Raw genomic sequence first — 26,133 nt, forward strand, 5'->3', positions numbered from 1 at the left:
TTGACCATTTCAGGTAATCCCTAACAATTTTCTCCTTCAAGTATTTGAAAGATTACTATTGAATCTGTACCCCTCACTCTATTGTAAGTGCAATTCACATTTTAACCACTCACTGTGCGAGATATTCTCTCCCATGTTGCCTCTAGCTTTTTTCCAATTACTTTAAATCTGTATCCTGTGGAAATCACTCCTTCAGCCACTGGAAAGAGTGTCTCCTTATTTAAGCTAAATATTTCATGATTTTGAACATGATATTTCAAATGGTATCATAAGTGACATGAAACGACATGTTCTTTAAAGAATAAGAGCATTTCCTGAAAATACAATGAATCTCATGTGGCTGACCATCATTTGTCTCTCTAAAATAAGATGAACAGTGGAAGCTACAGTAGTAGTTAACTGGACTGTATTTAATGTAATATTCTTTGTTCTTTTATGGGTGGGTAACATAGGCAAGATCAGCATTTGTTGCCCATTCCTAACTGAGCTTGGCTGACTGGCTTGCTAGGCTAGTTAAGAGATCAGTTAAAAGTCAACCACATTCTTGTTGGTCTGAAAGTGAATGTAGGCTAGGCTAGGTAAAGATAAGAGATTTCCATCCCTAAAGGACATTACTGAACCAGGTATGTTGTCACAATACATTTGACAATGATTTCCTGGTAATCATTACTGAGGCTAACCTTTAGTTCCAGATATATTAATTGAATTTAAATTGAACCAGCTGCTACAGTACTATTTCAACCTATGTACCCAGGCCTCTGGGTTGTTAGGTTAGTGACATCATTACTACATCATCTGAATCTCTCATTATCAATCTGCTTAGAAATATTATAATGCTTCCAACATACGTGAGATTTGAAACCAGACCTTCTGTCTGAAAGACTGGCACATTGCCACAAGAGCCCTTAAGCCAATACTGAAATGAAATCAAGCCATGTATCCTTCTGAAACCCAGGACAGAACCATGTTATTGTTATAGGTAATTGCTTTGTATGCAATCATTCATGCTTTTTCTAAATTATTAACTTCTCCTCGAACAAAAACAATCAAAAAGGATAATTGACAGTATTGAAGTTATCATACACCCAAAAGATTTTAAAATGTTGTGGATTAGGATGGTTATTTACATTAATTAAACAATTAATCAGAAATTTCCCAGTACATACTGAGAAGTGTTCATTACAAGGATGATTTCAGAAATAAAAGCAAAGCACCACAAATACTGGAAATCTAAAATAAAAACAGAAAGTGTTTAAGAAACTTAGCAAGTCTGGTAGCATCTGCAGAGAAAGAAACAGAGTTAATAGTTCAAGTCCAAAATGACTCTTCTTCAAAATTGAAAAGGACTGGAAAATTGTGCTGTCGACATAGGGTGCAGAAGAGCAAGTAAAACAGATTGCAAGGGGGGCCACATCCGAAGATGAAGGTAATGCTAGTGATGGTAAAGAGTTATAAAATGGATGGAGAAGAAAGTGTCTAAAGAAGAAAATGGACCCACTCCGATAACAGCAAAGTCAAAAGGACACAAGTAAGATACATGATGTAGGAAAAGTGGAGTGCAGAGACCATGATATGAATTTGTACAAAAAGTTTAAGAGGAAAATGTGGTATTGGTCCTCAAGATTGCATTGCACTTTATTGCAGCATGGTAGCAGGCCCTGGATGGAGGTGGTAACATGACAGTAAGGTGGTTTATTAACAGACAAAAAAAAACTGCAGATGTTAGAATCCAAGGTAGATAAACAGGAGGCTAGAAGAAGACAGAGGGCCAGATAGCATCTGGAGAAAAGGAACAGTCAATGTTTCGGGTATTACCCTTCTTCAGGACTGGATGTGGGGCTGGGGGAACTGCTGATAAAGGGAGATGGTGGAAGGGGTAGAGGCAGAATGGTGGTGATAGGTGGACGCTGGTGGTAGGTATGCCCTGGTTGGTCAATGGGAGGGTTTACTGAAATGTCAAGGAACTGGAATGTCAGGTCATTCCAGGAAGATGTTCTGCAAAGCAGTCTCGCCAGTTTAAAGATAATAAAATGAGAGGCTGGATGAACACAGCAGGCCAAGCAGCATCTCAGGAGCACAAAAGCTGACGTTTCGGGCCTAGACCCTTCAGAAGGGTCTAGGCCCGAAACGTCAGCTTTTGTGCTCCTGAGATGCTGCTTGGCCTGCTGTGTTCATCCAGCCTCTCATTTTATTATCTTGGAATTCTCCAGCATCTGCAGTTCCCATTATCTCGCCAGTTTAAAGGAGGGTTCATTGTAAGCAACGAACACAGTACACCCAATTAAAAGAAATACAAGCAAAATACCAGTGTCTTTGGGATCTCAACTATTTGTTGACTTTGCTCTCAACATAGTGGGTTCAGTTTCTCCTTTTTACACCTCCACTTGCATCTCTATTTCCCCTTCACCATCATTAGCATGGCCTTTGTTTTTAACATTGGCCAGTCTCACAATCTGTTCCACTTGCTCCTCTACCACCTCTATCAACAAGATAAAAGCCATCATTTTCCAGCCACTTTCAGTTCTGAAGCAGTCTAATTAGACTACAATGGGTAACTCCCTTTCTCTCTCTGTCCACAAATGTTACCAGATCTGCTGAGTTTCTCCAGAACTTCCTACTTTGATTTGAGGAGCTATGGCCAAAGTAAAATCCAGGAGGAAAACTGTGCATTTGCAACCACTACCTTCCATACAGTGCAGATGTTCTCCACGTCAAGTAATTGGGAAAACTGCAACATGCTAGTGCACCAATAAAATGGATTTACGTGCAAGGAGATAGTAAGAACTGCCGATTCTGGAGTCAAAGATAATACAGCATGGAGCTGGAGGAACACAGCAGGTCAGGCAGTACCAGAGGAGCAGGAAAGCTGACGTTTTGGGTTGGGACCCTTCTTCTGAATTTCTGATTTCTGAAGAAGGTTCCCAACCCAAAACATCAGCTTTCCTGCTCCTCTGATGCTGCCTGACCTGTTGTGTTCCTCCAGCTCCACACTGTCTTATCTTTATGTGCAAGGATCTTCTCAACCATGGATAGATAGCTTATGCCATGAATCAAAACCATGCATGAATTGTTCTCCAGTGGTTTACAATCTTTTTTTTAAGAGAAGAAATTCTCAAAGATTTGAAATTGGCCCGTAAGCATGAAGGCTTTTCCAAAGAGATTTTTTTTTTTCAGAAAAGTGCCTATGTGTATATTATTTTGCTTTAGCTCCAAGTGAAACAGATTGACAATAAAACAGAGTCTATAGAAAGTAGGAAGTACCTGCCAAAGAGTTGGCTCAGCAATCTTTCTGAGGAGAGTTCTCAAGGGGTAGCTCCCCAAGTAATGTAGTAGTTCAAGTAAGGCATTTGAACAGATATGCATTTATGGACATACTACAAGCTGCTATGCTGCAAAGGCGGAACTGTTATGTACAACTTGAAAAATAGACCCAATAATGTTGGAGATAAAATCAAAAAGAGAACACGAAGCTTGTATTATTGGTGTCCATTGCAGTTAGTCTGAATACTCTCTGGATCCAATATTCCTTCAATCTAATTTAGACAACCAGTCTGGCCCACCATCAAGCCTATTCCAAATCCTAGGTATATAGTTAATTATATAACGTATGGGGTACGCAGTGAAATAACAATGGTTTTTTTTGCAAGTCGTTATCGCATTCAGCTTCAAATCTTCTTCATCAAATAAGCTGTTAACAAAGTACATTTCCAAGAAGCTTTCCTTTGCTTGTTTACTTGCAACGTCTCTAATTTATTACACTTGTATTGTTTCAATGTGGCAGTGTAGCGAATGTCACTGCTAATGGTAGAAGCCTGGGTTATATTTTGGTGACTGCACAATATCATGCAATCAGAACACCACGTTCCCCAGCACATATTGAAATGTCGTGACTGTAAATTTACGAATTCAGGACATTCATTAGATGGTAGAATACAATTAAACTGTTGCCATATTAGTCAGTCATTTGATTAGAAGCAACTTCTATTAAAATCAACTTTTGCACAATTAGATAGAGTTTAATAACTTGATATAATAATTTATGCAGTTAACACCATTCTTCTAGATGCTGAATGCTTTGTTAAATCTCTCTCTTTCATGAATTCCATTTTTTATGAGGTTGAAGCAATTGTCAGATGCTTCCAGTATTTCTTCGGAAGTAGCGTTGTTTCTTTTACACCTTGACAAATTAAAACATCGTCAGCTATACTAACCGTAGATCATAAGATACAGAGGCAGAATTGGGCCAGTCAGCCCATCGAGTCTGCTCCACCAATAGATCAAGGTTGAAACATTACTCAACTCCAATCTCCTGCCTTCTCCCTGTAATTTTTGATCCTCTTACATATCAAGAACCGATCTGTCTCTGTCTTGTATACACTCAATGATCTGGTCTCTACAGCCTTCTGCAGCAATGACCACAGATTCACCATCCTCTGGCTGAAGAAATTCCACTGAAGCGTCACCCCTTTACTCTGAATCTGCGCCCTCAGGTGCCTGTCTGTCCTACTAGTGGAAACATTTTCTCCATGTCCACTCTATCCAGGCCTCTCATTATTCTACAAGTTTCAATGAGGTCCGCCCTCAACCTTCTAAACACCACTGAGTTCAGATCCAAGCTCCTTAACCAACCGTCATAGGCTAAGCTCTTTAGCCTTGGGATCATTCTTGTAAACCTGCTCTCGTCCCCCTCCAAGGCCAGCACATCTTTAGAAATGGGACAAAAACTGTTCATAATATTCCAAATGCAGTCTGACCAGAGCTTTATACAACTTCAACAGCATATTTCTGTTCTTGAACAGTTCTGCTCCCAACATTGACCTCTGTGCAATTCCACTAGTCATGTTAGGGTACTGGGAGGATAGGATACCAGTTGGGCAGGGGAATAGGGTTCTAAGTGGATAAGAGGCCAGGATGCCAAATGAGTAGAGGGTGGCATGTAGGCTGCCTGCTGGGGACGGCGTAAGGATGCCAGATGGATAGAATACAAGGTGAATAGAATGTCAAGTAGGCATGGTACAAGATCCAAGGCAGCAAGAGAAGTGATGCATTGTTTACGGTAGGTTGAGTTGAGTAGAAGAAATCAGATACAGTGTGGTAGCAGGGAAGGTGGGTTTTGGGTCTGCTGTGCAGGGGAAGAGAAGAAAATCAGGTCCTGGGGCTTTGAGGGTGGGGATGGTGGGGTCAGTGGCAGGGAGGTAAGCTGAATGTGTTGAATCCCAAATAGGGATCTGTGGGATATAAATAGTCTGGCAGAGGTGTAATTGGGAGTGTGTGAACTAAGTGTCAGGCTAAGTTAATAATTACATAGGAGTAACACTGGGTATTTTCCTGAGGGACAAAAACTAAAACTGAAATTGCTGGTGAAACTCAGCAGGTCTGACAGCATCTCTGGGAAGAACACAGAGTTAACATTTCGAGTTTGGTGAATCTTATCAGAACTTCCTGAGTAACACTTCAATTAACTGACTCAAAGGTACAAGAGAGAGGGCGGTGGTGGAGGGTCATTTTTCAGACTGGAGTCCTATTACCAGTGGTATGTCACAAGGACTGGTGCTGGGTCCACTGCTTTTCGTCATTTATATAAATAATCTGGATGTGAACATAGGAGATATGGTTAATAGGTTTGCAGATGACACCAAAATGGGGAGGGGTAGTGGACAACAAAGAAAGCTACCTCAAAGTAATGGGATCTTAATCAGATGGGCCAATGGGCCAAGGAGTGGCAAATGGTAATTAATCTAGATAAATATGAGGTGCTACATTTTGGTTAGGCAAATCAGGACATGGCTTATACACTTAAATGGTAAGGTCCTAGGGAGTGTTGCTGAACAAAGAGACCTTGGAGTGCTCGTTCATAGTTCCTTGAAAATGGGGTCGGAGGTAATAGGGCAGTGAAGAAGGCTTTTGGTATGCTTGCTTTTATTGGACAGTGCATTGTGTATGGGAGTTGGGAAGTCATATTGCAGCTAAAAAGGTCACTAATTAACCCACTTTTGGAATACTGTGTGCAACTCTGGTCTCCCTTCCATAGAAGGATGTTGTAAATCTTGAAAGTGCTCAGAAAAGATTCACAAGGATGCTGCCGGGGCTAAAAAGTTAGAGCTATAGAGAGAGGCTGAATAGGCTGGGGCTATTTTCCCTAGAATATCAAAGGCTATAAGGTCACCCCTCAGAGGTTTATAAAATCATGACGGCATGGATAGAGTAAATAGATAATGTAGTTTCCCTGAGGGTGGGATGAGTCCAAAACTAGACAACACAGGTTTACGGTGAGAGGGGAAAGATTTAAAAGGGACCTAAGGGGCAACTTTTTCATGCAGAGGCTGGTGCGTGTATGGGAAGAGCTGCCAGAGGAGGTAGTGGAGGCTGGTACAATTACAACACTTAAAAGACATCTGGATGGGTATATCAAGAAGAAGGGTTGAGAGGGATATGGGCCAAAGGCTGGCATTTGGGACAAGCTTTATATATGATATCTGGTTGGTATGGATGAGTTGAACCGAAGGGTCTGTTTCCATGCTATAGATCTATATTACTGTAATTTTATCGGAACCTTCCAAAGTTCTCAATTTAAACTGAGACTTTCAGAAGCTTCCAGATACAGAGGATTTTTTAAATTGTAAAAATATACTTTTATTTTATTGGAAAAATCTTTATGTATACAGTTACTGGCGCATTTCTATACAGTCTTTGCACATGAATGACAAGCAAACATTGGAATTTGGTTTTCCCTATAATTGCAAAAGAAAAAACCCAAGGCATTTCTTACTTACATAAGATTATATTACATACACTTGCAGCACCAAGAGGCTCTGACAAAGGAAATGCCCAGTGGAAAATTCAATATTCAAGACAATTCCTTCAGATTATGCTTCAATGAAGACTCCACAAGGCTCTTATGCACCACTTCTATCTATGCTGGCAAAACGACTGACTGGCCAGTAAAAAATCTGGACAATTAAACAAAGTAATGTAAAAGAAATGTCTAACTGTTTAATTAGAGAGTATAGATATGGATGATAGAAAATAACTGACAATTATCCAGCTTATTTAGGAGATGATTATTTAAATAATTAAGAACTAAACCATTAGTCAAGACACAAAAACTTGCAATTATCTATTTAACAAATAGTATTGTGTCCCTACTCTGCATGGTTCCAACAAGCAAAAATAATAGAAATATAAAACTAAAAATAGCCATGCAATTTTCAATAATTAAATGAATTATTGATACGTTAAATAAGATCTGAAGTGAATACAATTCAGGCAATGAAACACAATGTACACCTTGTAGTTTCAAATGTGAAATATGTGACCAGATTCACAATGAATAACATAAACTGATTTTGCCCACAGGTGGATCAGCAGTACTCCAGGATTATTTCAATGATCATATGAATCTCCCATGAATCTATTGGAAGTTCATCCAAGGGTACTCATTTGCTGTAAGGTTATTCCTAATAGGTTTACTGCAATTTGGAAGGAAATACACATTTAATTTTATGGCAATTTTTAACATGCTACAGTGAGTTGAAATCATGTTCATTCATGAATAGTCATCTGAAGGCAGTATTTTCAGCCAAACACTAGCCATCATCTGAGCTAACTGGCCCTATGGTGAGTTAAAGATGAGCATTTTTTTTGATGTAGGGAGACAGTGAGATCTGAAGCAGAAAATCCCTTAAAAGTGTGACATATTCTCTGAATAGGGATGATAGAGATAGTCAGTGAAATATCGTCTATGACAAGAACTTCCATACAAAGCAGCAAAAGATTCACTCAATACACAAAGGTAGTAAAGGTAAGCCGTGGCACTCTTGGCAATACATTTTCCGCATCACTCATACAACCTTTACGCAACTCATCTGAGTCTCGTTCAGAAGTCAGAGCATCCACATTAGCAAAGGATCATGCCTTTGCAAATAGATCACTAAATGAAGTTGAATGATACTTTCAATAAGTTTCGAGAACAATGAATAGGTAAAATAAACTATCACTAATGTGATTCAGACAAATTCTTCAGAGGGATTTCATTTAAAACTTTGGACATTTTCCAGTTTTTGTTACAATGTTAGATGTATGTCACCTTGGCAGGTTCAACATTATTTCTTTATTGTACAGAATAGACTAGCACTGAAGTAGCGTAACGTGATTTTTATATTCTAAGTTTTAGGGATTGGTTGTTTAGCAACTTAATAAGCTATGGATAGAAAAGATTTGCTATGTATTGCTACCTGTCAGACCAGTTTGAGCCTCCTGGAGTTTCATTGGAAGATTGTTTGTATTATGAGGGTTTATGACAAGACAGCAAAAACACTGAAAGGCATTAGCTAGCTTTTGGAGTGAGACTAAGAAGGATTGATTTAAGCTTTAAAAAACTCAGAGGTTATAAAGTTTTTGAGCAGTTCGAAGATGGCCTGATGGGAGTGCGAGGCAAGTATAGTCTTTCCCAGAAAAACGAGAATATTCAGAGCAGTTAATGAATAAGTTACTTCAGAAACAGAGAAAGTCTAAGATCCCAGTTATGTAAGTCAGCTCAGATAGGTTAAACCTACAGATTTGACAGGAAAGAAAATTCCTCTGGTTTAAGATTAACTATAAAATGATGGTGTTAGGGTGTAAATGGGATTTTGTTTTGCTGGGAGTTTTTAAATAGCTTAAACTGAGTTATATTTACGTAGCTTGGATGTAGTTATTTTATTTTTATTTCTTTTGTGTAATAAACATTTATTGTTAAATCCAACTCTGTAGCCTTGTTTGTTTATGCTTTAAAGAAAGGCAGCCATGTTAAATTAAAACTAAACATATTTATCATGCCAGATTTTATTCTGGGCTCTGAATTGTGCAGTGATATCATCTGCCAGCATCACAACAATAGACATGCCAAACTCAGTGTCTCATAAATATACAAACTCTTAAAAAGCAGGAAAAGTGGTACAAGACCATAAGGAATAGGAACAGGAGTGGGTCAGTCATTCAGCCCCTTGTGCTTCCTCCACCATTTATAGAATCATAGAATCCCTACAGCGTGGAAATTCAACAGGATCATGACTGATTCGAAATTCTTCAGGCACAATTTCCTGTAGCCCTTGATTTCCCTCCTGATCAAGAATCTATCTATCTCTGCCTTAAATATCCACAGTGACTCTGGCCCCACAGTTCTCTGTGGCAAGGAGTTCCAAAAGCACACAACCATCTCAGAGAGAAATTCCTTCTCATCTTAATCTTAAATTGGCACTCCTTTATTCTGAGACTATTCTCTCAGCCCCCAGACTTTCTGTGAGGGGAAACATCCCCTCAGAATTTACCCTGTCAAGTCCCTTAAGAATCCTAATGTTGCAATAAGATCACTGTTCATTTTTCTAATTCCAATGAGTAGAGTACCAACCCATAAGAATCAGAATTTCTACATTTTACAATCATAAATCAAAATAGATTGCTGAGAATAAAACAAAGAACTGTGGATGCTGGAAATCTGGAACAAAAACAGAAATTTTGCAGAAACTTGGCAAGTCTAGCAGCATCTGTGGAGAGAAAGTAGAATTAATATTTCGAGTGCAGAGACCATTCTTCAGAACTGGCCTGTTGAATTTCTCCAGAAATTTCAGTGTATGTGTTGAAGATAGATTGCTTATTGGTTTATAAATCTCGTTACAGGCTTGTTAACTGTAAAAGGAGGAAACATAAATTTTACTGTAATATAGTTATCTGGCACTGTACCAATGGAAATTGTCTTATAACTGGACCTTCTGACAGTTTGACACCAGTTGCCGGTCATTTTCAATGCTACTTTCAGGCAGCTATCAGTGAAATTGACAGCTGAACATGTTTTAATTTAAAAGTCAGCAGTTCGATGTGTATTCTTCTCTTCCAATTACCGATCAATAGTTATTCTGTTAGAAATAACCAGAAGAGTAACACTGATCCTATTCAAATCCTCTTCTTATTTACCAACTTCCCACAATATTGGATTTTTGATTTTCTGGCATTAACCTTAAAGTACATGCCAGGTAATTGAAATTTTTCTGTACTGTGTTTGAAAATGCTATACCATTTTTTAAAAATCTCATGTTATTCTCACACATGTTAAAGAAAGATCCAGCCTTCCACCACAGTCGCTAATGGGTGAAGGAGGTGCTTCATGGCATAGAACTAAATCCTTGCTTAACAGATTAATGTTTCAACTATATTAATTTACAATGGTGTAACTATTATCACCTCCAAATGTTGAGTTATTCAATTATCATTATGATAGCTTAATGAATATACAAACAATAACTGTATATAAAGACTCTCCGGTCCATCTAGCCTATTCAATATAATTGTGATATCTTGGCAGAATATTATACTTGGATTACCACTACCCAACCTACTGAAAAGTTGGTGGTGTTTATCACAGCCACAGTGAGTTGCCCTGCATGCACTTGACGATCATGGGTGTATTCCTTCCATCCTTACCTGGGAGGATGTTCCATTTCTGAGAGTCGCCAGTTAATCAGATGCTCAACAGACATCTGGTCCCAGCATTGCTATTAGGGACAGTAGTCACTGGGGACTGGTTGCAGTCTGTGCGAAGATCATTTCTGCAATGGTTGGGGACTTTACCTGGGTTGAGATTGGACTGTGCCAATCTAGGAGGCATGGCAAAAGGAATGAGCAAGGTGCATGGAGCATTGGAGGAGGGGAAACCTGGGGAAAGACCTCTAATGAGTTCAATCTGCCCGTAGAGGAAGAATCCCACCTTCTCACCAATAACTGAAGAATAGGACCTGGCAAGTTTTGGCTCTCATCTTGGTTCCCCACTGGAACAATTGAGGTTGCAGGAAAAGACTCTTAAGTGACTAATTTGACTTCATTTGGCTCAAGGGTGGAGAGCTACACAATGCCTGCCATGCCATCTGCAGATCTGCAGCTGGGTCTGTCAGAGAAGAGTGGTGGAAGGAGGAACCTGTAAAGATGTCTAACGCCTTGTTGCCTGTCTGTCCATTTGCCTTAGAGGTGGTGGAGGGGAAACACGGGGGCAGATGTAAAACTCTTCCAATAAAATTAACATATGAAAGGCTGGATGAATAAAATAGATATTTAGTGAACAATATATTTGCACTGTCCTTACACCAATTGACAACAATCTGAGTTCTCTAATCATGTCTTGCAGGAATACATTACTATTGAAATTACATTGAAAGTCCAAAACCATGGTGACGAAGCCAAAGGGGAACATTTAAACATTAAGAGTTTGTTGGGAACTGAGAAGTATAATAAAAGAAATTTTCTTATTAAGGAACTGTTTGAAAGTAGAAAAGGTGAAGCAAACTTAACAAAGAGGGCAAGGCTATATGGCTAAATGAGGGGTCAGCGTTGTGGAAAAGTGAAAAAGCAGGAAACGTATGGTGTGAGTGGAATGAAGAAGCATACTGGAATTTGAAAATTTAGTCAATAATTTTAACTCAGTTTCCTAGGGCTTTTGTCCAAGGTGAATGAGCGCCACCAGAGAGAAGTCATAAAAAGAGATAGACAGTAGTTGTTTTCACTCTACTCACCAATCCCCACAATTGTCAGCGTCGCCTTCATAGGAAATCTTAACTCATTAAAAAGATCAACAGCCAGCATCAGGAGCTTGCAAAGTTGTTGTCTGGAACCAAGCCACAAATTACTAGGCTGAGGCAGGGTCGTCCCAGTCCTCTGGAGGCAGGATTGAAGAAGACGGTTGTGAGGGAGACGGCTATTTGATGTGCTGGTAAGTTCCAATCTCTGGCCTATCTTTCTAGAGGCAGCGTGAAAGTGGAAAATGGTGGAGCAGCTAATTTACATGATCTGGGTGGATTAGAGATACCACTGAGTTCTTCTTACATTAAGGTCAAAGCCCAGCATGTGTCAGGAGGCAGTTTACGGGAGGCCACTTTTGGATTTTCTTTCCTTCTCTTCCTCAGGAGCACAGAGGTTGTTGCAACCACTGTTGCAACCACAGATCATCACGTGAAAGAGTTTCCACTAAAATCCTTCAACCCCAACACCATTCTCATTTATTCACTCAACTCTTTAAGTACAACATATTTCCCTGCTTTAATTTAAATTCAATTGGCAAATCTTGAATTGAAAACTACTCTCAGTAATGATTACTATCAATTGCTGCAAAAAACCCATCAGGTTCATGAATGCCCTTTAGGGAGTGAACTCTGCTATTTTTACCCAGTCTGGTCTACATTGTGTCTCAAGGCACACAGTAATGTGGCTGATTCTTAAATGGCAAACAGCCCAGTTGTATCAAACTATGACAAAATCTACATAAATGGAATGAAACTAGACTGATCACACAGCGTCAGGCCAGAAAATGGAAAAATCAATGGCAAGCCCAGTCCTGTCAACTCTGAATCTCGGTTTTGTGCCAAAATTTGGAGAGCTGTACCACAGAATGGTTAAGGAACAGCCTGACATTGTCAGACTCTCAGAATTGTACCTTAAGGACAAAGTCCCAGATATCACCATCATTATTTTTATGCTCATCCTTCTAGGTTATAGGACCATGGACATAGAAGGTCCCGCTAAAGAATCCATGGCAAGTTGCTACAGTGCACCTTATAGATAGTACACACTACTACTGCTGTGCTGCGGTGGAGGAAATGAATGGCAAAGGTGGTAGTTGTAGTGCCAATCAAATGGGCCACTTGTTCTGAAAGGTGTCAGTCCTCTTCATAATTAGTGCCACACTCATCCAAGCAATTGGGGAATAGTCCATCACAACGATGTTTTGTGCTTTGTATATAGTGGACAGCTTTGAGGAGTTAGGAGGAAAGTTACTGCAGAATTTCTGGTCTTTGACCTATTCTTGTAGTCATAGTACTTATATGACTAGTCTATTTCTGTTTCTTGCCAATGGTAACCACCCGTCCTCAACCCGCCCAGGATGTTGATAATGCAGGATTCAACAAGGGTAATGCCACTGAATGTCAAGTGAGCTTGTTAGATCTTCTACTGTTGGAGATGGTCTTTGCCTGGCATTTGTGTAGCACAAATTTATTTGATATTGGTTGAAACTATCTGTGCTGTATCTCACTTACCACTCCACAATGAGGTCAACCTACCTAATGAAAGCCTTCCAACTCAATGCCCGAAATGTAGCAATCTTCTTAAGTAAGATTCACAAGCAGATATCCTTCAGATCAAGAAATGAGAAACATGGGATGTCACTAGCAAGTGAGAAATTCCATGTGTGCTTGTGGAGAGACTCCTCTACAAGATAAATGGCAGACTAATCACTTCAAACTCAGAAAATGAGGAGGCTCTCATTTGGTTTCAAAAATGAATTCAATAAATAATAAATTCCTTGAATTTACTGAAATTTAAATCCACCAGTAGCTGCCATCTAAGCCTCTGAATTACTATATAGGTTCAGTGGCAATACCACCATGTCAATACTTCACTTCACAGGTGTAATCTTCTTGATGGAATAAAGAGTCACAAACTGGCAAACCCATATATATCTCCAGGAAATGCCAGGGATGATCCCATGAAGCACAGGCATTCTTGGTGTCTAACCTCCCAAACAGTTCTGAGCTATCTACCCAGATAGTGAAAGGTTTAATTGTCCCAGCTTATTCTTTTTCCACCAGTCAGGGAAAACAGCCAAACAATATTTTTAACCCTCCTTTTGATTACCTTGAATGGACCAGTGATCTGTGCTTTCACCCTACAAAGGCAATTATACTAACACTTCAGCTCATAACTGAAATGTTTGGATATGTCATGCTTGTCTGCCTGTCTTCCCATCTTCTCATGACTGTGAAGCTCTAAGACGTTCCTGAGCACTTTGATGGAGTCAAGAAGTAAGCTACAGCAGAATTGAAGCAGGGATACATAATCCAACATGGAGAGTTCACCCTTTGTTCAACAAAAACTTTTGTTGATTACTTTCAGAAGACTGCTTATCTCATGTCCAGAAACTATTTCAAGAGACCTGAAACGACTGAAATTCATTTCACTGTTCTTAGGTAGCAAACAAAAGAAATTACAGCTCTTTTTTCCAATTATGAAGATATACTAATCATCATTTTCAGAATTTGATGGTACTACATCAAAGTCTCTTCTGTCTGTGGACACTATACTTAGGACTTTAACTATACACTTCTCACGACTTCATGAAAAACATTATGCATAAAATTCAAACCTTGATCTGACTGGATCTCAATCAATAATCCATATGAAGTAAAGAACTGGCTTAACATTTCTATTTTAGCAGGTTCTCAAGGAAATGGTTTCTGAGAACCACATAGCTGTATCCATAATAGACAGGACATATGGGTGACCTACATTTTGATGAGAATTCTCTGTAACTCTCAGATATCTTATTCATGTCCCATGCACTCACAGCAGTGTTTATATTCGGTCTCATAACTAAAGTCAGAGCTACACCTTGGTCTGTTGTACTCTCAGTCAGGGCTCTTTTCTTTCAATGAACTCGCACACCCCAATAGTTCCTATGAGTTTACCTTGCAACTTCCAGCAATCTACAGGAAGGTGGCCCCACTCTGTGGGGCACAGGGCTTGCTGAGGCTACATCTGGAGTACTGTGTACAATTCTGGTTCTCTTATCTGAAGAATGATGTTCTTATTATGGCAACAAAGGTTTACCAGACTGATTCCTTGAATGACAGGACTCGTATGCGGAGAGACTGAACCAATTAGGACTATATTTAATGGAATTTAGAAGACTAAGGGAGAGGATCTCATTAGAAACTTATAAATTTCTAACAATCTAGACAGGGAAAACACACGAAAGATGTTCCTAAAGATCAGGGAGCCCAGAACTAGGGGTCACAATCTAAGGAAATGCGGTAGGTTATTTAGGATAGAGATGAGGAGCATGTGAAATTCTTTGCCACAGAAAGCAAATGAGGCCAAAACACTGAATGTTTTCAAGAATGAGTTAGATATAGTTCTTAGGGCTAAAGGAATCAAAGGATATAGGGAGAAAGTGGGATCAGCACTGAATGATCAGCCACGATCATACTGAATGACAGAGCAGGCTCAAAGGGCCGAATGGCCTACTGTTGCTTCTATTTTCTATGTTTTAAAATTGTCGCCTTGGAAACATTTTGGCTTTTAGACATCATTTTTAACCTCAGCTCCTTCTTTTCTTGTGTGAAGAGATCACCGGGTATTCTCCTGTTAATCCCAATTTTATACTGAGATGGGAGAAGTAAACTCTCATTCCAGTCACACCATTCCACAGGTCACAAAATAGATTTACTTGTTTCATTCAGTTCTTGATATGGCCAATTATATACTTCTTCTGTATAATACTGAAAATAAAGAGATCTATCAACCAGGTTTCTTTAATAGACTCAAATGATTTATTTATTATAAAATAAAACTTATTCAACAAAAATACAAAACTGATAAACATACACACACACAATGCAACATGCAAATTTAATATTTACCCCTCGAAATAACTCGAAACACAAATACACATATCTTCACGCACGTACGCATGTGCACACACACCAGGTAAAGAGGTTGAGAAATTTCTCTGCAGAAATTCACTTGGGGCGGAGGGGGGGATACTTTTACGTTCACTAACGATTCTTGAAGGCAATGAAGTGTGGAATGTTTGGATGATTGGTGATTCTGGTCACTCCATTTGTGAGTCACCTCTGGAGTCTCAGCGGATACAGCTTGGTCTGGAAGCAAAGTATGCAGACATCTTCCTGACACATTTCACATGGCCAATGAAGATTCATAAGGGGTTTTTGGAAACAAGAAACAGATAAGTTGGGTAACTTTTCCTCAACAGGAGTTTGCTTCCCATCTGAAAACCAAGCAATCTCCAAACAAATACTGTGACAACAAGCAAGCCAAAAAAGCCAAGCAGCTGATTTCTAAGAATTGAGTCCATGCAATTAGCTTAATGGAATCTGTGAAATTCACTATACCATAGTGCAGTGGATGAGTACGTTTATGGAGGTGATAGATTTTTAATTTTTCACGGTTTAAAGGGTTATGGGAAGCATGCAGGAAAATGGAGTTGAGGTTAAATTGAGATCAGCCATAATCATCTTGAATGGTAGAGCAGGCTGGAGGGCTGAATTGCTTACTCCTGCTCCGAGCTCTTATGTTCTTGAATTAGAAGTCATGTGATTTGCCAGAAATGAATTGTTTTGGAAAAAAGGGTTCTTTTTATTGAATGGAACTTGAAATAAATTAATTTTCCACAATTGTTCAAAACTCAAGTCATCAAACAAAAATTTAAATATGAGGCTTCAAACATATATTTACTGTAAACTTGTAAATTCATATTTACAACTGGTTACCGAGAAGTAACTATCTAGATTACATACTGCTGTCACCTAAACCAGGGGACAAGGAGCTAGCAAGTCTTCAAAAGGTGGTGGCATCTGGATTACTCCCATATTAGAAGCTGGGGAATATAAAAGGTAATTGGATAAAACAGATGAATGCATGGCTAGGAAGTCAGTGCACATATGTGAGATTCAGATTGCTGAAACAATGAAGCTACTTCAATGTGGCTGCATGATGCTCTGGTCTTAAGAGAGAACTAGCCCAATAAAGGAAGGCCTGTATACTAAATATTCCTGAATGTAAGGTGTTCAGGCAAGTTACAGATTAGAAGAAAGGAGGTGGGCTAACAAAACTGATGGTAAAGAAAATACTTTGTTGCAAAGCTAGGTGTGCTAGAGGAGTCAATGAAAGAATCAATGAGGTTAGAACTAATAAATGGAAGTAATAATATATTATTGAAGAATTCTATTTGCCACCATCTAGTAGAAAATATGCAAAGGGACAAATTTGTGAGGAAATCTTGGAGATATGCAAGATCTATATAACAGTTTTAATGGGTAATCAATTATCCTAATATTGACTAGGATAGTAATAGTCTAAAGGGTAAAAGGGCAGAAGAGTTTATGAATTGTGCTCAGGAGAATTTTCCAGCTCAATATGTTTCTGGCCAAAGAGGGAGGAACTACTGATGGATCTGATTATGAGAAAAGCCATGTGTCAAGTGCCCTCAAATGCATGTAAAGGGCAAGGAGAAATCCAGAGCAAAAAATAATTAGTCAAATGTGGGTGAATTCAGTGGGAAGAATTAATTAGATTCAGGTGAGTTGGAATCATGGTTGACAAGCAAAATTTTAAAGGAATAATGGGCTGAGTTCAAGTCTGGGAGTTTAGGTGCACTCAAGGTATATTCCCATCAAAAAAACCAGGTAAGACTAATAAATCCAGATCTTCCTGAATGACGACAGATATAGCGAGAAAATGACAGAAAGCATCAATAAATGACATCAGGCTAATATAATTGAAAATCAGGCTGAATATAGAAAGTTCTGATGGCAATTGAATTAAAAAAAAGCATGAGAAGAAACTGGCTACAAACATAAAAAGGAAGCCTTTCTTAAGAACATAAATAATAAGTTGGAAAAAGGAAAACTGGGGATGATCTGGGAACAAAAGGGGAGTATATGTATGGAGACAGTGATGCAGGTGAGATAATAATACTTTGTACCTGTCTTTACCAAGGAAGAAGGTGCTGTCCAAGTCTTGGTGAAAAATGAGTTAGTTGAGGCATTGGATAGACTAAACAATGAATTCAACAAGTTCAGACCTTGAACTCTATCCTCCACTCTGAATACGTATTTTGTCATTTGCTACTCTTAATCATGCTTTTGCTTTTGGACACAGATATTCATTATTCTGTCTTTCACACTTATCTGAACAAATTTTTTGTTCCTTTACTATAACTATTACCGCTGCCTTTTCCTTTCATTCCATGTGTTTTTTTTGATATTTAATCCTTTCTGCTCTCAACCCCATCTCAAACCTAACCTTTCATTCTTTCTGACACCCACCCTAAACATTCAACAGCATGGAATCCATCACATTTCTATGTTCCTTCAGTTCTTAAGAAGAATCACATTTGGCTCAAAATTTCTTCTTCCACAAATGCTGCTAGATTTGCTGAATTTTTACAGCACTTTCTGTATTTTTGCAGATTTTCAGCATCTGTAATATTTCGCTTTTGCTTTATGCAACTATTTTTCAAACTTGATATAAAGGTCAATTGCCTGACAAACACTGTTGGCAAATTTTCTCATACAGTGGCTGAATCAACCTAGATAGTATGCTGATCTGGGTCAGAGATGATTCAGCTATATAAGAACTTCCAACCAATAGCCATGTTAGCATTAAACAGGTTTCTTTCCATCTCCAGAATGCACTACACTTGAGCATTCCTTTCACTGTTGTACATGTTCCACCCACCTTCAAATGATAAGAGTTTGAATAAAGCATCAATAAGTGAAACAGAGGACATGTATACTTGCACAACAGTTGTTTTGGTAAGCAACTGAAAATTTCCCACCACTTTAGATGAGTTTTGAGAGGCAGAACACCAGCACTTAAAAGCATACTACTATTTAAAATTAAAATGGCTTAAAACATTGAACAGTAGGATGATAATTGCAGTACTTGTCATGTCACACAGCACTGAGAAAAATCATTGCCCAAATGATGAGATATCATGCTTCAACTATCTTGCCAATATCGCTTTATGTAAGCCTTTTCTCTTTCACACTAATGAGAATTTATGTCAACTATTTATTATTCCATTTTGACTGCAATTTAGTCCAGCTACATTAAAGTAACATTATACCAGTGAAGAAAAATAATTCTTCAGCTGTTTAGGTGACAAATGAGCCTGGTTTACTCTGTTCATCATTGTGGAAATGGAGAATGGAAGCAAGGTGGTCATGACAATTAGGGTGGGTTGGAACAGGCTAGGTATTCAGGTTGAAGGATCAGAAGAATTTCAGCTTTCCCAGAGATTATGTATTCAGGAGGTCTATCTGGATACAAATTCTATCAGGATGATGGAACAGCTGGAGAGGCAATTCGAGGTAATAAGGAATTTATAAGAGCCAGTGACTGTGATAAATGGCAGTTTCAGGAATATAGAAAAACCATGGGCATGGTCAGGTCGATGGATTACCACTAGGAAAAGTAGGAAAGATAGGCAGAAAGTGCAGGGTGTGGCTATATCCATCTCAAACAAGCATGCTGTTTTGGATACTGTGGGGGATGATGGTCTCTCAGGGGAATACAGCACTGACGGCCAGGATTCTGGTACCAAGACTGGCTGTGCTGTAAAGGGGGGATGCCAGGTTCCACGTGATTGATTGTGATTAGGGACTCTCCAATCAGGGGTACAGACAGACATTCTGCGGCCAACAGCGAGACATCGGAATAGTGAGCTGCCTCCCTGGTGCCAGGGTCAAGGATGTCTCCGAGAGAGTGCAGAATATTCTCAAAGGGGGGAAGGATCAGCAGAAGGTTGTTGTACCATTGGTACCAATGGCAAAGGAAGAAAATGGGACAAGATGTTGCAGGGAGAATGTAGGAAATTAGGCAGAAGTCTGGATTACTCCTGGTATCATGTACTAGTAAGAGTATGAATAGGAGATAGGGCAGATGAATGTGTAGCTGAGAGCTGGTGTAGGGGGTAGGATTCACATTTTTAGATAATTGGAATCTCTTCTGGGTAGAAGAGTCCCGTATAAGAAGGATGGATTGCACCTGAATTGGAAGGGGGCCAATATCCTGATGAGGAGGTGTACGAGAGCTACTCTGGAAGCTTTAAACTAGAAAGTGGGGAGGGCCTCAAAGAGATAGTGAGAAAAGAGATAAGCCTGAGACTGGTATAGTTGAGAAGAGGAACATGTTAAACATTTAAATGCTGGCAAAATTGTCTCAATGGTAGGAGACAGAGGGTGATGATGGTGGAGGGTTGTTTCTTGGACCGGAGGCCTGTGACCCGTGATGTGCCACAAGGACTGGTGCTGGGTCCACTGCTTTGTCATTTATATAAATGACCTGAATGTGAGTATAGGATGTATGGTTAGCAAATTTGTAGATGACACCAAAATTGGCAATCTAGTGGACAGTGAAGAAGGTTATCTTAGAGTTCAACAGGACCAATGGGCTGAGGAGTGGCAGATGGAGTTTAATTTAGATAAATCTGATGTGTCACATTTTGGTAAGACAGATCAGAGCAGGATTTACACAGTTAATGTTACAGCCCTAGGTAGAGTTGCCAAACAGAGAGACCTAGGATTGCAGGTCAAAGTGGTGTCACAGAGACAGGGTGGCGAAGAAAGTGCTTGCCTTTATTGGTCAGTGAATTGAGTATAGGAGTTGGGATGTCATGTTGCAGCTGTACAGAATATTGATGAGGCCAATTTTAGAACACTGCATTCTGCTCTAGTCTCCCTGCTATAGGAATGATGTTGTCAAACATGAAAGGGCTCAGAAAAGATTTACAAGCATGTTACTGGGATTGGAGCTAAAGAGAAAGGCCGAATCGGCTGGGACTCTCCTCTGTGGAGTATTACAGACTGAGGAGTAGCCTAACAGAAGTTTATAAAATCATAAGGAGCATAGCGATGGTCTTTTCCCCACAGCAGGGGAGTCCAAAACCAGATGGCATAGGTTTAACATGAAAGGGGTAAGATTTAAAAGGGACCTGAGGGGTAATTTTTTCGCACAGAGGGTGGTGCACCTATGGAACGATTTGCTAGAGGAAGTGGGGGAGGCTAGTGCTATTATGTCACTTTAAAAAGCACCTGGATGTATACATGACTAGGAAGGGTTTAAGAGATATGGGTCGAATGTTGGTAAATGAGACTAGATCAGTTTAGGATATTTGACCAGCATGGATGAGTTGGAAGGGTCTGTTTCCATGCTGTGTAACTCTACTACTCTATAAAAGGGCTACCTAGTATATGCATAAGGCAAGATGGTGGAGTAGTGGTAATGTCATTAGATTAACTATCCAGATATCCAGGTTTTGGAGGCTTGAGTTCAAATTTTGATATGGCAGCTTTTGGGGCTGAAAACAAGCTTCAGAAACTGTGGCGATGAAATGTTACTGTAAAATATCTGGTTTACTGATTACTGGAAAAGGAAATCTGCTCTCCTTACCTGGTCTGTATCCAAAGTAATGAGATAGATCCTTAACTACCCTCTAAAATGGCCTAGCAAGTCACGTTGATCAAGGACAATTGTTTGGAAAACATTTGGCCTTGTTGATGACACCCAAATTTATTTAATATTTAAATACAACTAAGTAATAAAAGTGATGTTAGATGACTGATGGATTGAAAGCATGTGTGCTATTTTGCTCTAAATAACTCATTATAAATAAAACCATCTACATTTAAATTAGAACTGTAAAGTAAATGAGTCCCCAGCAATGGTCACATTAGAAGAGAATGTGGTCACAGCATTAGTGTTAACCTGTGGTAGTTGGCATCATTGCATGTTTCCTTTTAAAAAAATACCTATCCCAGGGCACAAGCACCCTATATAACCTTATACAAGCTCAATGGCCCATGTACTTTTACTGGAAGAAAATTATTTTGTGGGGTCTTTAAGAACTAGGTTTCTCTCAGAGTGAATTTCTGATCACGCACTTAGCTTCCAGCAATGATCAAGAAACAAAGTTGCTTAGGAGTTAAACAACAGAATAGCAAAGGATAAACAAATTAATTATAGGGATGGGTAGATTATGGCTGTGACTCCAGTCCCAAGATTTTTACTTTGCAGAACAATTTGACTGTAGGCCAAGGATCATCTCCTTCCTGCAGACATTATTTAAAATTTAATATTCTACCTAAAAGAGTTTAACCTCTTCTTGACTGAAGGATTCCTAACAAAGCGTTTGACTTCTGGGGTGGCCAAGCTGACAACAGAAAGAGTTTTGGTGCAAGACTCCACAGTAACTGCAGTACTAGAACCAGTTAAGTTTTGATCCAAGATATCACAGGCTTAAGGTGATCACATTGCATGTGTTGAGCTGGGAATCTACAACCGTGGGACTATTGGGAGAAATTTGAAGGAACAATCTTGATAGAAGTAGAAGGTTCAAGTAATCTCAACCAGTATGCAAGTCATTAGAACAGATTCAGACCAAGTACTTAATCTTCCAAATTTTGATAAATATCTGACTTAGGTTTTAGAGGGTATAAGATAAATGGGTGCAGAAGGAAATTTAAGAAGTTTAGTTTAGAACATAAATACTTATGTTCTATATATTTCTATTATAATTGATCATTTAAGATATTGTGTATTCTGGATATTTATGATCGTTGATGTTTGTTCAATTAACTCCTTTTGATGTATCCATCATGCTTTTATTGTTGTAGATTCCAAAAAAAAATTACAGAAAGACATTGGTGGTCGCAACTGAGATCAAAAGATCAATTGAGACATTGCTATTAAAAAATTTGTAATTAATCCTAAAAAAATTAAAAGGATAATGTTGCAGGAAAATTAGGTGGTGGTCCCCACAATTTAAGGGTTAATACCTAATGAATGAGTTATAGAAATGCAACAATTGAATATTTTAATGGGAAGATTTTTAAAGCCAACTATTGACCAAATTAATTTTGGAGCTTAAACACTAGCCTGAATTGAAATTAATTATATTGAAGAGAAAAATTGAGGATTTTTCTATGATATTGTGTTGCTCAAATCTACTTTACATATGATATAACTGTTATGACCCAATTCAACATACATTCTGTGCAATGGTAGTCTTCCAGGAACTAGAAAAATATGTGTGTGGGTAGGATTAGTGTAGGCATGTGGTTATAGTGTCAAGCTTGAATGTAAAGCTCTTCAAAGTTAATGAGATGTATTTTTATATCGTCAGACAAAACCACTGAATGTCACTGGCAGACTAGGGCTTGCATGGAAATGCACTTTTACAGTTTCCTGCTAATTGACAGATGTACAACAGCCTACAGTAAGTGATGTCAGAGAACAGTTGAACTAAACCTTTGCCCTTGAATTCTGCAGAAATGCTGAGGATTTTATAGATACTGGAACATTTAATCCTACACATTTAGCAGAAACCAGAAATGCAATTCAGGAACAAATTAACAAGCAACGTCAGTAGACAGCTGGAACAAATTTTGTAGAACTTTAATATTACTTTTGTTTTGTTGTATTTATTTCAATCTATAGACTTATTTCCCATAGATTTTCCATCAGACAAGTTCTTCAACTGTAGTCACCTTCCAGGAAACCCGGCCCACTAAATTGATAGAATTTGCAGAGATGGGATATCTGGCTGAAAGGTAACAATAATGATGGTATCTTATTCTTAACAGGGAATTAGTGAACAGAGGTCTAAGAACACAAACTCAGTACTCTCTCTTCAGTAACAGAATGCTCTGTGAATCGTCTCCCTTGATTTTCTTTCCTTCATTTCCCCCTTAAATTGTACTGTATTTGTGTACACCAACAGTGAATCAGCTGCTGATAGTGCAATTTCTCCACACATTTGAGCCATGGCAATGAGTTTCTGCATGCTATTCACTGTACGGACGCAATATCCACATTTACGTTTGCTGTCAAAAACGTGAGATAATGGTCGAAAAGTTGGAAACCCCACCAACATTTACTTTAGGTATCCCCCAAGACAGTCGTAATATATCAAAAGCTGCATACCTGCACGCCAAACCGGCATGAATCTGTACCACTTTTTTACCACTTGAATCAATTCTCTTCGTCAAAAATGGGCATCTAAGCATCTTGATCCCAAACTACCGGAATAAAGGGTTACTTCAGGAACCAACAGACTAAACTACAGAAAATGGGCAAACTGTTATCCATTTGAGCATAATTTGAGTACGCTTAATACCCACTTTAATGTCCTGCAATAGCAAGGGCCATGAATAACGGCCAACACGTTTGTTTTCTAAAAAAATGTAGAGACCATTATCCTGACTTGAAGTAATTTTTGCTTCAAGATGGATTCTTAAGTCTGCGAAAGTTTTAGTTAGGAAGACAATGTTATCGCAACAAAGAGAATAACAGAAAAAAAAGTCCACTAAGTGGTTTTCGCATCTTTACACAATACTGAGCCTTAATAAGCCTCCCGGGTTTCTTATTCTAAAACCTTGTCCGCATGTATGAAACGGAAGAACGATAACCCACAGGACTTGATGTCAAACAAGAAGTTATATTGCTTGAGAACTATACTTAGGGAAGCAACTCCGCTATGGTGTTAGGATGGTGAACAGTAATGAATGAAGAATTCAGTCATTGAGATTATCGAGGGCTCAGAGGCTCCATTGGCAAACATGTTCACGTCAAAAGCACTCTAAATATTAGTCTGTAACACTTCAATATAACTCTCGACTGTTTATTCATTTTGGCTTTCAAAACTGAAGATAGAGAAACCATCTGCTTGTGGAGATACCGATGCCAGAATGCATCACTCTGGAACCGTTTAGGTTTAAATTTTAATATAAATCCAAGGTTTAAATAAAAGTGCGGAAGGTTGATCATTTTCAAGCATAGCTAACGTCGTCTTGTACCAAACCTGCAAATAAAATAAAAACCCTGGGATTGCAAGTATCATTTTGAGCGAATGATCACATTGAAACGTGCCGATAGAAAGTGGAATTGGCTGCAGACATACCGTCCAAGTTCCGTTTCGATCTCGTAGTAATCTTCCAGGGCGCTTTCTTTGTTGGAGACGTCGATCCAGTAATCACAGTTCGTTGCCGATCTGGCAACTTGCAACATCGTGGCCATCTGCCGGAACACACTGATCAGTGAAGCCGAGGAGCAAGCAGCGCACGAAGGAGACCACACGCCGAGAAGGGGGTGGCACGCGTGAAGCTCTTTTCCTGTTCGTCAAGTTCCTTTGATTAAAAAAAACGCGAGCGCGACAAAATTGAAAGTAGAACAAGCGATAAGAAGAAGATCCCCAAACTTGGAGCTGCACCTCCGAGTGTGTGCGACTTCACTGGCGTTACTGAAGTACACAGACACCTGCCACTGGAATAACGGCCGTACCGTAATACACGGAGAAAACACGCCGCTGTCAGATGTTACCGTGTAGTTTGTCTATCTCAGTTCGACACTGGAAACAACAATTTGACAAGGGACATACTCTAGAAGGGTCATTGGACCCGAAATGTTAAATCTTGCTCTCTCTCTCTCTCTCCTCAGATGCTGCCCAGACCTGCTGAGTTTTTCCAGCAATTTCTGATTTTGTTTCTGGTTTCCAGTATCCGCAGTTATTTAGGTTTTATTTTGATCAGGGACGTGGCGGTTCAGTAACCCTGGCCCTCGCATGTGTGAGTCGGTTGGGCAGAGTCACGGAATCGGACTGTCTCGCGCTACAAGGTGGTCGCGGGTGCGCGTGGGTAATGGGCGCTGCAAGAACACCGAGAATGTTCGAGCCGTAACCGGCCGCTCAGCGCGGGGCGCGGGATGTGATCGATGCCTCCAGCTGTTCCTCCGGCATTGCCAGGCTCAAATCCCTGATTTCTAAGTAGATTTCCATCATGTGGAGCAGTGGTAGTATCCGTGCGTCTGAGCCAGTGTAATCACACCCGCTTCAGGGTGTGTAATAATATTTCTGAACAGGTTGATTATAAAACAAATCAATTCATATCGTTTACCTGCTAAGTTCTGCATTGTCATTTAATATAGGATTTTTTATGCTAGGTACCTGACATAAGTCCAAATAGTGGTTCGTAGCAAAAACAAAGGGGATTTTGGTAACTTTCTTGGTTAATCACAGAAATGTTGAGTCATGACATACTGTGTTATGCTAGAAGAGGCCTTTAACCCACTGTGTCTTGGCTGATTCTTTGAAAAGGTAATCCAATTAGTCAAATTCCCTTGCAGTCCACGGCTTCAAAACTTGGAAGTTTTTTGAGCTAGACCCTACTGGAAAGGGAAAGTGAAAAGTGAAAGTAATTTCACCCTCCCAATTGCTAAGATGTCAAAGAATGCTTTAGTTATGGCTCCATGACCCACTAACACTGGCAGTCAATACATTTGAACACTACAACCAGCCAATATCCGTCCAAGCCACTCACCATCCTGACTTAGAAATACGTCACTTTCTTCAGTGTCCTTGGATCAAAAAACATAGAATTTCCTCCCTAGCACCATTGTCGGTTTACTTACAGTATATGGTATGCAGCAGTTCAAGAGTCAGCTCATCACCACCTTCTCAAAGGCAACTAGGGTCAGAGAATAAATTCTGGCCCAACCAGCAATGTCATCATCCCATGGGTGAATAATACTTCAGTA

At 39.3% G+C, this 26,133-nt stretch overlaps 1 protein-coding gene across 2 annotated transcripts in view; it reads right to left on the minus strand.

The window, feature by feature from the left end:
* The window catches only part of LOC125451335 (calcium/calmodulin-dependent protein kinase type IV-like), a 105,414-nt gene extending 80,529 nt beyond the window's left edge, over positions 1 to 24,885 (minus strand). Inside the window, exon 1 of one of the 2 annotated variants that reach the window (XM_048528352.2) lies at positions 24,503 to 24,885. In XM_048528352.2, the coding sequence (XP_048384309.1) occupies positions 24,503 to 24,618 (116 nt within the window). In that variant the 5' untranslated portion in view covers positions 24,619 to 24,885. The remainder of the gene's footprint in view (positions 1 to 24,502) is intronic. The other variant, XM_048528354.2, reaches the window with a different exon arrangement.
* Between the last annotated feature and the right edge of the window lie 1,248 nt (positions 24,886 to 26,133).

This window comes from Stegostoma tigrinum, chromosome 3, assembly GCF_030684315.1.
Source record: "Stegostoma tigrinum isolate sSteTig4 chromosome 3, sSteTig4.hap1, whole genome shotgun sequence".
NCBI classification, from domain to species: domain Eukaryota; kingdom Metazoa; phylum Chordata; class Chondrichthyes; order Orectolobiformes; family Stegostomatidae; genus Stegostoma; species Stegostoma tigrinum.